Raw genomic sequence first — 15,768 nt, forward strand, 5'->3', positions numbered from 1 at the left:
GATATGCAGGGTATCTTATATGTGACCCCTATGAAAGGGCCTTTTACCTTTCAAAGGAGTTGTGACTCACAAGGTGGGAACCACTTGTCTAAGCAAAAGCATCACTGTTTTCTTCGTGCTAGGAAGGACACCATGGCAGGATTTGTTTTCAAAAGGAGAGGTGCAGTGGGAAGAGGGGTTCTTAAGCCTTCTAAGTGCCACAGTATTGAACATGCTCTCTGAACTTCTATAAAGTCAATGAAATGAACCTGGAGAGATGGCTCAGTGGTTAGGAACATTGGCTACTTTTTCAGAAGACCCAGGTTTGGTTCTCATCACCCAAATGGTGGCTCAGAACTATCTTTAATTCCATTTCCAGGGGATCTGATGCCCCCTTCTGGCTTCTGTACGCAATAGGCGTACAAGTAGTGTATGGAAACAGGCAAATCACCCATATTCATAAGATAAAAATAAATAATGCTGATAAAAAGGGAGTTTAATGAGGTAATTAAACTCTCTCAAGGTTTGAGGGTTTATTTATTGTCTTTCATATCCTACAGTACTAACAAGGGCTCCAGGGGAGCACAGTACAGAGAGTGGGAGCACAGCAGAGTGGGAGCACAGTACAGAGAGTGAGAACACAGCAGAGTGGGAGCACAGCACAGAGAGTGGGAAAACAGCACAGAGAGTGGGAGCACAGCACAGAGAGTGGGAGCACAGTACAGAGAGTGGGAGCACAGCACAGAGAGTGGGAACACAGCACAGAGAGTGGGAGCACAGCACAGAGAGTGGGAGCACAGCACAGAGAGTGGGAGCACAGCACAGAGAGTGGGAGCACAGTACAGAGAGTGGGAGCACAGCATAGAGAGTGGGAGCACAGCACAGAAAGTCGGAGCACAGCACAGAGAATGGGAGCACAACACAGGAAATGGGAACACAGCACAGAGAGTGGGAACACAACACAGAAAATGGGAACACAGCACAGAGAGTGGGAGCACAGCACAGAGTGTGGGAGCACAGTACAGAGAGTGGGAGCACAGCACAGAGAGTGGGAACACAGCACAGAGAGTCGGAGCACAACACAGAAAATAGGAACACAGCACAGAGAGTTGGTGCAGCATTTGTTTTTTGTTGTTGTTGTTGTTGTTGTTTTTTTTTTTTTTTTTTTTTTTTTTTTTTTTTTACGGCAGGGATCTGCTTGTTTAATATCACCATTGTCATCCTTATCTATTACATTCTGTTCTTCCCACCAACATCAGCACTACCATGTCTTCCCATTGCTCTTCTTGCTCACTGATGTGTCCTTAGTACTTGCTGTGTGTTAGATGCTCAGTGTCTGTCTGCTCTGTGACTGATTAATATGGAGAAACAGGACGGCTGGAAGAGGATGGACTCTGGTTGTTTTACTCCATGTCCTTGTTTTCTCTTCCTCAGAACACATTTCTGCTTATAATCATGTCCCATTGCTTGAGGCTTATATGGAATTCATTAAGTTTATATGTGTCTCTGTCAAAACTTGATCAGTTTAGTGACCAAACTTGAACATTTTCTACATTTAGAGTTGATACCATCATGTAATTTTGCCTTGGAAATGTGTTTACTGTTTATTTAAGGTATCATAGCAGAATGTAGCAAGTGGTTGTCAGAGCCTTCAAAGATAAGTTTGGTATAGCCAGCCAACTCAAATTACAGTAAAAGTCACATTAATGTTGCAGTGGTATAGTCCGTTAGGTGAAGTTAAAAGAGTCAGGAACATATGTGAAGGAACTGTGGACCCAGCTCTCACAGTTCTCCCTCCCTCCCTCCCTCCCTTCCTCCCTCCCTCCCTCCTCCCAATCTTCCCTTCCTCCCTCTCTCTACCTCTCTCCCTTTCTTTCTTCTTTCTTTTCCTTTTTCCTTTTTTCTTTTTCCCTGTGGAAATGACTCTTTTTTTTCTTCTGTTTGTTGACTTGCAGAGTTGTTTATTTTAAATGAGGAACATTTTGTCTTTGAGAACATTTTGGTCTTTGGAGGACAAAGCCTTATGTAGTAGTGTCATAGTGTAAAGGAAATTTCCTGATTGGTAACTGTGAGTGCTGTTTCTTCTTCAGCGGTGCTTTTCCCTGTGCTTCCTGCTTCATTTTCTGTCTTACTGTGTTTTCCTTAAGAACTTTCTCTGGACTATCACACTTACCACACTGGAAAGCCTTAGCCCCACAGTTTATGTGGCTGTAAAGCCAGAAAGTCTTCATACGGTTATTTCTCTGACCATAACTTTATATTCCCCAAATAGTACTGTTCTTGAAATATCTAGGGGCTTAGACATAGCTCAAAAAGGAAACGTTTCCTTTTCCATTTTTCCTTTAAGATCTGTGGGTAAATACAAAGTTATTTCCTGGCTTTAGGTAATATAGCACTAGAGCAGAACGCTCGAATTAATATTTATTTTGAATCATCATTTTGAAAGTGCATATCCCTGAAGCAGAAGTGGGTTTTGTATTGGAATAGGGTCTTTTGTAGTGGAGACAAAAATCACTGTCAGAGCTTTCTCACCGAACACTTTATCAGCGTTCAAGTGTGACTTCTGTGAGCTGAAAGTGGAATACAACTTCCTCCGCTCTTTATTCTGCTGATGCCCTGGGCCTCAGACTGATCTCTAGTTAGGAGCAGATAGTGTTTTTATTGCATAAAAATCACCTTGTAATCTTAGTTGTTCCACAGAATGTCATATGCATATTGTTGGAAAATAATTCCCTCCTGGTCTTGGAGTCTTGTCCTCATGTTGCAACATTATAAAGAAATATTTGCCTTACTCCTTTATGCTCTTAGTGTTTTAAGTGATAGGACCAGGCAAACCAACCCGAGGATGAGTGAGAACCTGTTGAAGTCACTTATGAGATGTCACAGTTAAAGAAAACTGCACTTCCATATTGAGTTTCCAGGTGTAAGTGAGGTCACTCAGGATATCACTAGTTATATGTCTTAGGACATGCTTTTCACATAATGGCATAACACAATGTTTTTATGGGAATTACAAGGAGAGAGTCATCCATACAGTAGAAATAGCATTTCAGCTGTCAAGTGAACTTGGTTTTGCTAACCCATTTTTTTATTTTGAGGGGTGGGTTTTGAATAATGTTTATGATTTTTTACACAATTATTTCCAAAATGTTCTAAAACCTCCTAGTTTGTCATCAGAGTGATGAACCCCTCAGTTAGTTCTCTGTGCGATGGTGGGGAATGTCTGTTACACCAGATATATTTACCCACTTCCGATAATGTGAGATCAGTAACTGAATTTCCTCTTCTCACTTCTGTGTTTGCAGCAAGCTGCCAGTGTTGAAACTGGAACCGACTCTGTACCATCCATCACAGTGAAGGTAGGTACCGGTGTGAGACCGCAGTGTGCAGTGTCCCATCCATCACAGTAAAGGCAGGGTACCAGTGTGAGACTGCAGTGTGCAGTGTCCCATCCATCACAGTGAAGGCAGGGTACCAGTGTGAGACCGCAGTGTGCAGTGTCCCATCCATCACAGTGAAGGTAGGTACCAGTGTGAGACCGCAGTGTGCAGTGTCCCATCCATCACAGTGAAGGTAGGTACTGGTGTGAGACCGCAGTGTGCAGACAGCACTGCATATGCCATTACCCTGTCCCTGCTGTTCTCTGGTCAGTTTCCTGGCATGTAAGAAAAGTGCCTACACTCTGTAGGTTTTCTTCAATCTTGGTAGTGGATAGAACACCTTAGTTATTACCTTCAACTAGAAAATTTGTGATTACATTGAAAGAAAATTATGTTTATATAAGAAGGTGTTAGGCTTTCCTCATCCCTTGTGTAAGAGCAATCTAGACATAAATCTTGATCTGGAAATAAAATTTGGGCTTTTAAGTCTTACAAGGAAATCATGTTATTAGCATTCAGACTGTCCAGTGACAGACCAGCCAGTTGACTGTAGCATCATGTTTGGATTATGAAGGGATATCAGAGAAGTACACATATAGTAAGGAAATCATTCTTTTATTATGATTACATCTGCGTTCAGCAGGATCCCAGGCATTTGTCTGCTGTGACATTAGCTTTAAATGGATGCATTTCTGACAAGAAAGTATGAAACAAAGAAGCTATAAAGCAGTGTGAAGACAAACTGATAGTCCTGGAAACCGGAACCTGAGCGGAGCACTTTTTGTTGAGAGTTTCAGTCTTGTCACTGAAGAGTTTTAGAACTCAAGTCTGGAATGTTCTTAAGGCACTTAGTGTGGTGATCAGTCAGCACGTTATTAAGCTGAAAATATTTATCACTGTTCAGACTTGGAAGCCAGGGGAAGTTGTGGATCTTGGCGATTCACTTAGTTAAAACTTGGACAGATTTTCTGTTTGCTCAGATTATAGGTTGCTGTCCTTGGAGAAGTTTGACAAGGTCCTCAGCTTTACCAATTGTGTTCGCTTACACTGGCCCAGCGGGTGGCCCAAGTGTGGAGATCTGTGCTCCAAGCTGAAGGGAGCCCAATCTTAGAACAGTTTCCTAAGCTAATTTTTTTGGACTCTTGCCATTGGAAACAAGGGTGGTCTTTCTCCAGCCTTCCTCTCCCTCCCCAGTCACAGACCCTTCTGGAAAGGCATTAGTGGCAAGAAATCAAACACTAGGGAAAGTAACTGCAGAGGTGCAGGAGTGACCTATGCTTTGTGTAGGGAGCTGTTTTAGACCTGTGTAATGGTATCATTCATGCACCGTTACGGAGAAGTCAAGGACCTCACTGTATATTGTAAAAAGAGGTCTTGTACCTAAACCAGATAACACTATATATCCTCCTCCCCTCCCCATCAAACAGGAGGTGTTGGCATTAGCGACACCTTTCCCTCCCACACTAACTAGGCTTTTATTTATACCAGCCACCCCAGCGAGATGACAGGCTTCTGAAGGATTCCCTTCCATCACCTGTCAGGACCAAGGCTTGATCACAGCTCTTCTCATTGCTATGATAAAAGAGGAAGAGAGACCTTGATGTGCATGGTCGCATGGCTTGGGCTGGACTCACACAGCAGACTCGATGGGTTTGTGGTCCTGTCTGACAGTCTCTATACAAATTTCTGCTGTAAATCTCTCCTTATGGCCTTTTATAACAGCAGCAGCCAAGATACATAGCCATGAAAGTTTCCATCATAATAAATCCAGTTAATTGAGAAAGTTTTTCCATCCGTTCCAAATGAATGAAGATGTGGCTACCTTGCGTAAGTGAGCGTGATGCATGACCATCTGTTCCGGCGACAGGCAGGGCACTCGCCCGTACCTGGCCTGGCGCTCATGTTTATATACCTAGGGTAAACACTTGGTATTATATTTCCTAGGGATTATATTTTATTCCTTTAGAATCAGAAAATGGCATGGAAAATTCTTGCATTAACATTTTATATTTTCTCCTTAATATTCTACAATTACTTTCCCTTTAAAATACGAGGTTTATGATTTAGCCAAGTCTTTAATTCACTTTTTGGCTCAAAAACAACTATTCTTTGTTACTGTAGTTATTTTTGTCATATCTCTTTGATTTGTGCTTTGAAAGCGCCTAGACCATTGTTGGATTCAATAAATCTGACGTGGGAGCTATCATGTTTGTTCATCTAAACCCACATGCACACCCTTCCTGCAACAATGTGAGACTGTGTGATTGTGTCTAGGCAGCCATCATTATGCTGGGGGAGTCAGGATGTCTGCCTCTTTCAAGCAGTTTGTTATTATTGTAGGGAGTTTTCCTTCTCCTGCTTACAGGATGCTCCTGAGGCGGTTTTCAGCTCTCTAGTGCCCACTGCCTCACAGAGTTGAACATGTTTACTCTCTCTGAACCTCAGTTCTAAAGCATAGAACAGGGAACCCTTTGTGAAGTTACTGGTGACTTAAACACTGCGTGCAAAGGCCTGCACCCCAGGCTTTGGCCAACAGCAGTTGAGTTACAATTCTCTCCCCTTCAGTTGGTGGTTTCAGGAGGAGGTCCTCGGCTCTCTGAGCTCTGGCTCTCTGATTCAGGGATGCCAGATATCCATTTCACAGGGTTTGGGGATGCTGTGAGATGAGACACAGAAGTCACTCATGAGCATGCTTGATAAGTATAGAAAGCCACTGCGAGTATTATATTTAATTATATGGATACAGATAACATTATCTTATTGTTAATAGAAAAATACTTGTTTGTGTCCTATTAATTTATGGGCCCAGGTAGCTGCCCGAAAGAGGCTTGTGTGTCCCTTTCGACAGCATTTATTTATCTTGACCCAATCACCTTGTCCAAATGGCCAGATGTTATCAGGAAAGTTCTGTTTTTGGAGTACCAGGTTCCATGTGTATTAGTAGGATTTTACAGTAAAATCTAAGGACACATTGATTTTGTGCTGTTTGCTGTATGTATTTGTTTCACCAATTTTCTCTTAAAAACATTTCTTTTTTTAATCTCAAAATATTTTTGTTTAGATTATTTTTAGGTTGTCTAGAATACATCACTTAGAATCAATATATAACATTTATTGACTTTACATGTACATCTATAATGTTTGCAGGTCAATTATACATTTCTGTATACTTTATATTAATATGTATAACTGAGAGACAGATGGCACATTCATTTTACTTAAGATCAAAACTAGGCTTCCTCATAATAAAGACATAATTGCACGATGTCGGTTAGTCGTGTAAGTGGCTACCTCATGTAATAGCATCTCATAACCTTTGAACTGCTCCGTACAAAGGAAGCTCATAGAAGGCTCATTTTCTTTTTTTTTTAAATATTTATTTATTATAAGTACAGTGTAGCTGTCCTCAGACACACCCAGAAGAGGGCATCAGATTTCATTACAGGTGGTTGTGAGTCACCATGTGGTTGCTGGGATTTGAACTCGGGACCTCTGGAAGAGCAGTCAGTGCTCTTGACCACTGAGCCATTTCTCCAGCCCCAAGAAGGCTCATTTTCAACCAACTGCTGATTCCAGGTTGTAAATGAGGATCACCTGAGGAGGTGTAAAACTCTCCGAACGGGCATCTGCCTCTAGAGATTCTGAGGGACCCTGTCTGGAGTGCTCATTGGCTATCTGTTAATAGTTAGACAAAGTCATATGACACAGACAGTTCAAGAGGCTGGAACCTTTAGGAAATCAAAACCACAGAGACGAGATGTCCCGTGCCAGGCAGCTAGACACTGTGGAAATGCACCCCTGTGAAGATGCTCAGTCTGATGTTGCTACGGATACTCCTCTTCAGGAGAGAGTGAGACAGCCCAGCATCCTGTATCTGCATCCCCCAGCTTCCAGGAAAACTGTATCCCACAGACCTTACATTTGGTTCTTACGGGGGAAGGATTTGGAACTTGGATCTCTCAGGACAGTAGTTGTTAACACCTCCTTTGATGTTGTCTCGGACTGCTTACGTTGTATTTCTGTGATTGGCTACAGAAGAAAGTGCAGAGCTTTGATACGTCCCAGAGCTGTGACTCCATATAAGTGAGGGGACCGTCATAGAGTAATTGCCCTTTGTAAAGATAAGCACACTGACACTGGATAAGTAATCCACAGCAGTACACGTGTGTTTAAGGAGAGAACGAACACGTCTCTACCTCAGGCAGCTAGTTCTTCAGTCAGATGAGAAGCTGCTCGCTCTGACACTGACGAGTCACTTCGTGTACTGAAGCGGCTCACAATGATTAGTAGCATCTTTGCATTCCCTTAAAATCAATGATAATAGCCATTTAATTGTCTTTCTTTATCTCTTTTATTTTGGAGCAGCTGCCAGTTTATATGATTTTCACAGAGGTGCCTGTCCTATTTACTCTATTGAAAATTTAAATAAGAAGTTTTTCTTGGGGGCATTTCAAGATAGGTTTCCTCTGTGTAACACAGAGATAAATTTTCATTATAATACTTGGAGAATTTCATACAGTCTAGTTGACTGTATTCACCTCTCATCCTTTTTAACTCCTTCCTGATCCATCGCCCAACCACAATTTCTGTTGTCTTTATTTTTCATAAATCAGTGAGTTTAGTTTACGCTGACCATATATATTCATGGTATGAGGCCATCCAGAGGGGTGTAGTCAAACTATCCCCCTAGAAAAGCCTGTCTCTCCCTGCCTTAGATGTCATCAACTGTCAGTTTCTGCTCAGCAGGGCTGAAGCCTAGGAGTCCTTTCTCTGCCATGTTGGATTGCTGACTGGCTTGATCTTAGTCAGGTATCCGGCAGCCAACCGCGGCTGCCATGAGGTCATGGGCGCAGTGGTCCAGCCGTGTCCAAAGTCACTGTTTTGATCCCAGTCTCCCAGCCTTGGCTTTAAAGTATTTCTAATCCCTCTTCTAAGGTGGTTCCTGGGCTTTTCAGGGGAAGGAGTCTGTGCATTTTATGTAAATAGAATTATACTCGATGTGATTCTTTGTGATTAGTCTTTTTTTAACGTAGTGTAATATTTTTCATAGTTTGTGTGTCAGCCTCATTTCTTTTTGCTGAATGATATTTTGTGGTATAGACCCCGCTTTGTTTGTCCGCCAAGATGAACATTTGTCTTATTTCTACTCTGGCTAGTATGAATGTTCTGCTGGGAACTTCTGTACAATGACTACTGTGTTTTACTGCTTTCCTAATTTATTTGTTAACGATTTTCAGTTGCTTTTAGTAGTCTGTCGATTTGAATAAGGTGAAATGGTATATTATTAATAATTTGTGTGTCTTTAGATTACCCTGCAGAATCAGGTGGTGTTGCAGAAGGTCAAACTGTCAGTCTACGTGCAGCCACCGTTACAACTGACTTGTGATCAGTTTACCTTTGACTTTACAGGTAAGCTTTTTGTTTTGTCCTGTTGCTTGTTGTGGTGTGAGATTTAACAGTGTTCTTATTTCATGGCTGTATTTTTTTTTCTAAATAGCAGCTCTGACATCTTTCTGGGCAATGGCTGGCATTGTTTCACTGCTGTTTCTTCTCCACGTATTAAGTAGGGTTGTTTCTAAGTAAATTCCTTAACTAGCTGTGTCTATTATTGTATTCAAATACTATAATTTGGAAGGCTCTCTCTCTCTCTCTCTCTCTCTCTCTCTTTCTCTGTCTGTCTGTCTGTCTGTCTGTCTCTCTCTGTGTCTCTCTGTCTCTCTGTCTCTCTCTGTCTCTCCCTGTCTCTCTGTCTCTCTCTGTCTCTCTCTCTCTCCTTGTGTGTGTGTGTGTGTGTGTGTGTGTGTGTGTGTGTGTGTGTGTGTGTGTTGCTAGGGATTGAAGTTTCATGTATACTACGTAAGAACTGTATCAGCTGAGTTAGGTCCACAGCCCGGAAGTCTTTCTTACACGGTGTTTCTCTAGTGGCCAGTAACAGCTGAGGATAGAACCCTGGCTTGGGATTTGGCCCAAGTTTGAATTCTGTCTCCTCCACTACTTGATGCATGATTTGGGTGAACTATTTTAGTAGCTATTTTAACAGGTAAACAGAGGATAATAACATTTGACAGAATTCTTTTTAAGGTTTAATTAGCAAATGAAACTATATAAAAATATGGTAAGGTATAAGGTAGTAAACATGTCATAAAATGGCAATTATTAAGGGTTTTGTATAGAATCCCATTTGAAATACTTAAAGTTGTTAGTTGCTATTAGTTCAGTTAACATGATGCCTTGGTTAACTTTAAAATTCTCCCTCTCTGTTTCTTCCTCCCTCCTTTCCTTCCTTTCTTTCTTTCTTGCTTTATTTTGAGACAGTTCTTTTTGCATAGCTCTGGCTGTCCTAGAACTAAGTATAGATCATGCTGCCCTTGAACTCTTAGAATACTGGGATTCAAAGTGTATTTCTCCATGTCTGGTCTTTTTCTATTTTAAACAATATTTCCAATTTGTCTTTCTTTACAAGTTTTAATTTTTTTTATTTTTACGTTTTTATTTTCACAGTCTTATTTTAATTTTTAACATTTATTTTGTGTTTCTGTGTACACATAAATATACATGTGGATAGGCACTTGCCATAGTTTGAAGGACAACTTACAAGAGTAAGTTCTTTCCTTCTACCATGTAAGCCCTGGAGTTAGAACTAAGTTTTTGGGCTTGGCAGCAGGTGCCTTTACCTTCTGAGCCTTCTTGTCCTGTTAATCTCTCTAAAATATTCTGAAGAATTGTTCTAGTTAAACTCCAGAGGCTCTTTGTAGAGGTTGGAAGCCCATACTCCAACCCAGGACAGCAGGATTGTCCACCTCCAGTGACATTAGCGTCTCATCTGCATCTAATCTCATTCAGATTTTGCTCTAGCTACCACAGACTTTCTGATGTCTTTGCGTTGTCCCTGTTTTCTCTGCCTGTTGACTCAGTAAAGAGATGCAGGATTGAGGAGCACCAGAAACCATGTGTGTGGTCAGTTCCTGGCCTATGACAGTGTTGCAACCTTGGCTTCTACCTCTGTAGTCTGGTCCCTTCCAAGTTAAACAGAGGAGGTGATCATGGCGTCTACCTACCTCACAGCATCTCTGTGGTGATTGTGTAAGAGGCTGCTCAGAGTGCTCACTGAGATACCTGACATACAGTAAATGCTGCACAAAGTTTTGTTAATAATTTCCCCATTGTGTAACGTGCATTACTTTTCTGTTCCCTGCAGTACCAGATATGACCAGCAAAGTAGCATTTTCTGTGTACCTGAAGAAAAGTTACACACCATCAGAATTAGAAGGGAATGCTGTTGTTTCATACTTCAGACCAACAGGTAACCATGGTGATTTGCAACTTTAAAAACAGAGTTTCCATTATTGCAGCTGTAATTTAAGTGGCTGTGTTAGGGATGTTCCTTTCTACTGTTAATGGTTGTTGGGGATACTCTCAGGGACTATGGTACTGGCACGTGTGCTCACCTGGTTTCTGTGTGTATGGTCGTCTCCTTTCACTCAGTAACAAGAATGGTGTATTTTTATAGCACTAGAAAAATGTTCTCTAGATCAGACTTCATTTATTTTAAGTATAAAACCTAATATGAGTTAGTGAGAAAACATAGGTTACTGTAACATCAAATCACTATTCCAGCTTAGATAGTAGTCACACTACTAAACAAAACTCCCCACCTTCCATGTCAGAGTATTTAAGAACAAATCTGTAACATTTTCATCTAGAGTTCAAGTCAGTGTTTTTTTTTTTAAATTAGCATGCAAATATTAGATATTACAAACATTAGATTGTACTTAGGTGTTGTTAGGCTGTCTCTAGTCTAGGAGGGATTCGCTTGTTACAACTTTGAACTTGGTAGGTCTTGGCTTGATGATCTTTGCCTTTCCTGTGGTAATTATGTCACAGGAACAGTGGTTAGAATATCAGTTCAGTGGGAACAGGTTGGAAAGTGTTTTGGTGGAGGAAGGTAACATTGTCATCTTAATGTAGCATAGCTGGAAGTCATCTGTTGAGGCAATTTCCTATTTGTGTTTTGAAACCATTTCAGACACTTTTCTTTTAAGGAATACTTTTCCAGTTAAGAAGGCATATTGTTAATAAAAGAGGAAACCAACTTGGTTTCCCCCATCTCTCTATTTTTTCTTTGTTTATTCATTGGCAATTATTGATGCTCTGATATTATTTTCTAACTTAGGTGTATGTTTTAAAACTCTAGTTTTATCTGCTTTGAGAGTGAGTTAGATTTAAGTGGTCTCAATATTTTATTTTACCCGGAAGCAATCACTTTATTTGTTACTCAAATGTTCAAATCGGGGCTACCTTTGATCTCATGAAAAGTGAAAACTCGATAAAGGGTTGATGATTTCTGAGCCTGCTGAGGTTCTGACTATGATTTTTTTTTTTTGAGCTCTGACTGATATAAGTGAGAACTGTTTGGCTGCTGCCTGTCAGTCCTCTACCTGAGCCTCAGAGTAATCAGTTACTGCATTGATCAGTTACAGAGATGTCATATGTCTTCATTTGCATATTCATTAATATTCAAGGATAAGTAGTGATCCTAGTTAGAAGTAAATTGAAAAAGAAATGGTTAATACCTTGTGGACAGAACATTGAAAATGCATTTTAATCCTGTGTCTCCAGCCAGTAGCCTGGTGGCTTATGATTACATTTTCTTATGCATAGAATTTAAAATATCATAAATTATGGGCAAAGCAGAGGCCTAGAGACTATTTGGTTCAAAGTTAATTATAAATTAACATTAAAAGTATATGAAATAAGAGCAAAGACAAGCCTCTCAACCCAAATGAACATATTCTAGAGCAGTGTGTCCTCTAGTTTTTGGAGAGCTCCATCTGGAAATCCTAACACTTGGCTTTCACTCACATTTTTCATGTCAGTCCCATACTGAATTCTTCTTTAAAAGCATATTTACACTCAAGTAACATTCTCATAGAGTCTTGAGAACAGAGGTATAAATAAACACACTGTTGAATTTTATTTACTTGAGGGGTTGCTCTTCACATAGGGCTTTTGTTTTCTCAGAGAGAAGTGTGGTAGAATTCTTGAAAGTTTAAATTGTATTTCAAACAGATGTGTATCAAACTTGTATTGCAGCTTTGCCACAGATAATTAGTTTGTGTTCCTTCTCTCCCCGCCCCCTCTTTTGCATTGCTTCTAATGGATAGATCGGAATCCTGATGGTAAGTTAAAAGACAAAGGAAGCATGAATTTCCAGGCTAAAATTTATTGTTAAACTCAACGGGCATCATACCACAAACGAACCCATTTATGCCATAACAGGCTCCTTCAGTTCGATGTAGTGTTGTAGTCTTGCTGTGAAGGGCAGTGTGCCTGTTTTTACAGGGTTATCATTTCATCTGAGGTGAAGGTTAAGAATAGAATGACTTTTAAAAAGATCCACTTCATTCTTAACTATGTATGAATATGTGTCTGTGGGGTTGGTGGGTGTCTGTGCATGTGTGAGTGCAGGAACTCGGGAGTCCACAAGAGGACTTGCATTCCTTGGAGCTGCCCTTAGGTAGGTGTGAACTGCCTGGAGTGGGGAACTTAGCCTGTGTCTTTGGGAAGAGCAGCTTGTCTTAACTGCTGAGCCATCACTCCAGACCCAGAGTGCCTTTTTTGAGGAACATCAGAAACATTGGCAGATTTTTGCTCAGGTCGTTAGCACATGCTCAGTATTATATTATTTTACCGCAATTCAAGAAGAAAGAATTAAAAAAATACATGTTGGCTAATTTTAAATATTTTATGTGCTCAAACAGACCGACCTTTGTGTCAGGTAAGAATGCTGTGTGCACTTCTATACAACTGTGCCTTGCCTCGTCCAGAAGTTCTGGACTGGTCTGGCCGAGGGGAGCTTGCCTGCTCAGTGCTGTAGGTCACTTTGCCACAGGACATGCAGGCCTGACTGTGCTCAGTTTAAGTTTGCTTCCTAGGTTTCCTAATAGCCTTAAGGATAGAAATGCGTGACTCGTCTTTGAGTTGCACAGTGTCTGGTACACAATAGGCGTTCAAGTATCTCCTAATGTATGTTTCCCTTTAGATATGTAGACCTAACCCATCAGGTATCTTTATTAACGATACCTCATTAAGACAACTTTTAGATAATAGTATTCACCAACTTGTATTAATTATAGAGATCACTAAACCACTGTTAACCCTGCAGTGGGACAGGGGGTTTGTGGAGGGGAAACCAAACCGGGAAGAGGATAACATTTGTAGTGTAAATAAATAAATAACCAATAAAAATTAGGGGAAAAAATCTGCAGTGTTTGCTCACACAATCTTTTCTCCCCTTTTCCCTTTTTTTCTTTTATTTTGAGATAGCGTCTCTCTAGATGGCCCTGTCTCTCTAGATGGCCCTGTCTCTCTAGATGGCCCTGTCTCTCTAGATGGCCCTGTCTCTCTAGATGGCCCTGTCTCTCTAGATGGCCCTGTCTCTCTAGATGGCCCTGTCTCTCTAGATGGCCCTGTCTCTCTAGATGGCCCTGTCTCTCTAGAAATGTCTTAATCAGTAATAGTGTAGATATGTAGTTTAGTAATATGAAACTTACTTGATAAAATTTAGTTGACAAAAAACTAATATTACTTAAATTCTACTTCTCAACAGTGAGTGTAGCCGGTACAGTTTTACTTTAAGTTTTGTGAACTACCACATCCTTCAAGCAGTTAAGTTTAAAAGAGTCAGTAAAGTTTGTTGCTGAAAGATATTTAACCCCTTTATCATAAGTTCAGCTCAGACCGTGCCAGAAATATAAAACATGGAAATTTCAATATTTCAATATAAGGGTACCAATAATTTAAAATAATTTTTGATGTGCCTTAAACTATCATTAGACATGAGGGAGTGGACTTGAAATTTCCAACTGTATCTAGAAGTGAAACCTCTAGTCTCCTGCCGCCCAGACTTCCACCCCCAGGCAGATCCATGCCCGTGTCTTGGTCTGTTCAGGCTCTGCTGCAGACAAGTAGTTCTGCTCTCCCTCGTCAGAGAAGCAGGAAGTGAGCCTTTCTGTGGTCCCACAGGAGTTAGCCTCTCTCTTTTCTGCAGTGAAGTTCATTCCACGGGCAGAGTGAAACGTGGTTGCAGACAAAGCATGATATGTCGCCGGTCACTCCTGATGGGGTTCAGGAAGTCCTGGCTACCACACATGGCCTCTGCTTTGGGGCTTCTTGTTTGCAGTAAGAAATTAGCACCTTCAGAAAGACTTTGCAGATAGTCTATAGAAGCATAATGTATAGATATGGCCGTCTTCCTCCTATATATGTATAGACATAGGTACATACACAGATACATACACAGACACATACACAGACATACACACAGAAACACACACACAGAAACACACAGACACAGAAACACACAGACATACAGAAACACACAGACACACACAGAAACAGACTCATACATACTGCCTGTTATCTTTTTCTTTTTTAAGCACATTTTGGCTTCCTATTTGAAAGTGGTCCTGGACTGGTGTGCATGCCAAGTGTAATTACAATCCTTATATTGGAAAAAAATGTTCATTCAGGAGTGGTTTTGATATAAAATTTCTCTGTGGTTGATAAATGATTTTGTGATTAATTACATTGTAGTAGTTGCTACTATCCATTTCCTCAAGAGGGTTATGGGAAGGGAAGCCTATGAAAGAGAGGTGATTATATTTGCTCAAAGATTCAAAATGCTGTGTAGCAAAGTCAGATTGATGAATGACTAGATTGTTATCACAGTCCAATGAGTGATGAACATTTCTGTTCTCCCAGCTTAAATTCCAGAGCTGAATCAGCTGAACTTTCCTGACAGTTTCCCCAGCAACATAGAGGAAGTGTCCCTGATGGTACAGACTTAGGGCCAATTAGTCTTATTTAACCAGAATCAGAACTGTTCCAAGAACAACACTGAAAATATCTTTGTTTTAATATCTCTCTTTTTCTTGAAGCAAGGTTTCATGTAGCCCAGGCTAGTCTCAAAGTTGCTATGAAACTAAGGATGACCTTAGACTTTTTATCCTTCTACCTCTGAGTTCTAAGGGCTGGGGTTAGAGTAGTGCATCTAATTCTTTCCTTAGGAGAAGTTTATTTTATGGTATTGTTTTTTCCTGTCTGTAAGTATGTCCTTGCCTAGTGCCCAGGGAGGCCAGAAGAAGAGCTCACCCTGTCCCCAGCAACTGGAGCAGCAGAGGGTGACTCATGTCACTGCTGGAAGCAAAGCGCGGGTCCTCTGGGAGAGCAGCAAGTCCTTTAGCCTCAGAGCTGGCTCTCCAGCCCCAACTTTCTTCTCTATTACAAGCATGTACACACACACACACACACACACACACACACACACACACACACACACTCACCTCTGTGAGTCTTTAGCTCCAGATTCTTTGATGTAGTTACAGCCTGAAGAATACTTAACTGGGAG

The 15,768-nt window shown here is 40.9% G+C and overlaps 1 protein-coding gene across 1 annotated transcript in view; it reads left to right on the forward strand.

The window, feature by feature from the left end:
* Positions 1-15,768, forward strand: part of BBS9 (Bardet-Biedl syndrome 9) — a 359,813-nt gene that overhangs the window by 154,881 nt on the left and 189,164 nt on the right. The window contains exons 12-14 of the mRNA XM_080930425.1: positions 3,285-3,338; positions 8,666-8,768; positions 10,558-10,662. Coding sequence (XP_080786551.1) covers positions 3,285-3,338; positions 8,666-8,768; positions 10,558-10,662 — 262 coding nt within the window. The remainder of the gene's footprint in view (positions 1-3,284; positions 3,339-8,665; positions 8,769-10,557; positions 10,663-15,768) is intronic.

This window comes from Micromys minutus (assembly GCF_963924665.1).
Source record: "Micromys minutus genome assembly, chromosome: 16".
Lineage (NCBI taxonomy): Eukaryota > Metazoa > Chordata > Mammalia > Rodentia > Muridae > Micromys > Micromys minutus.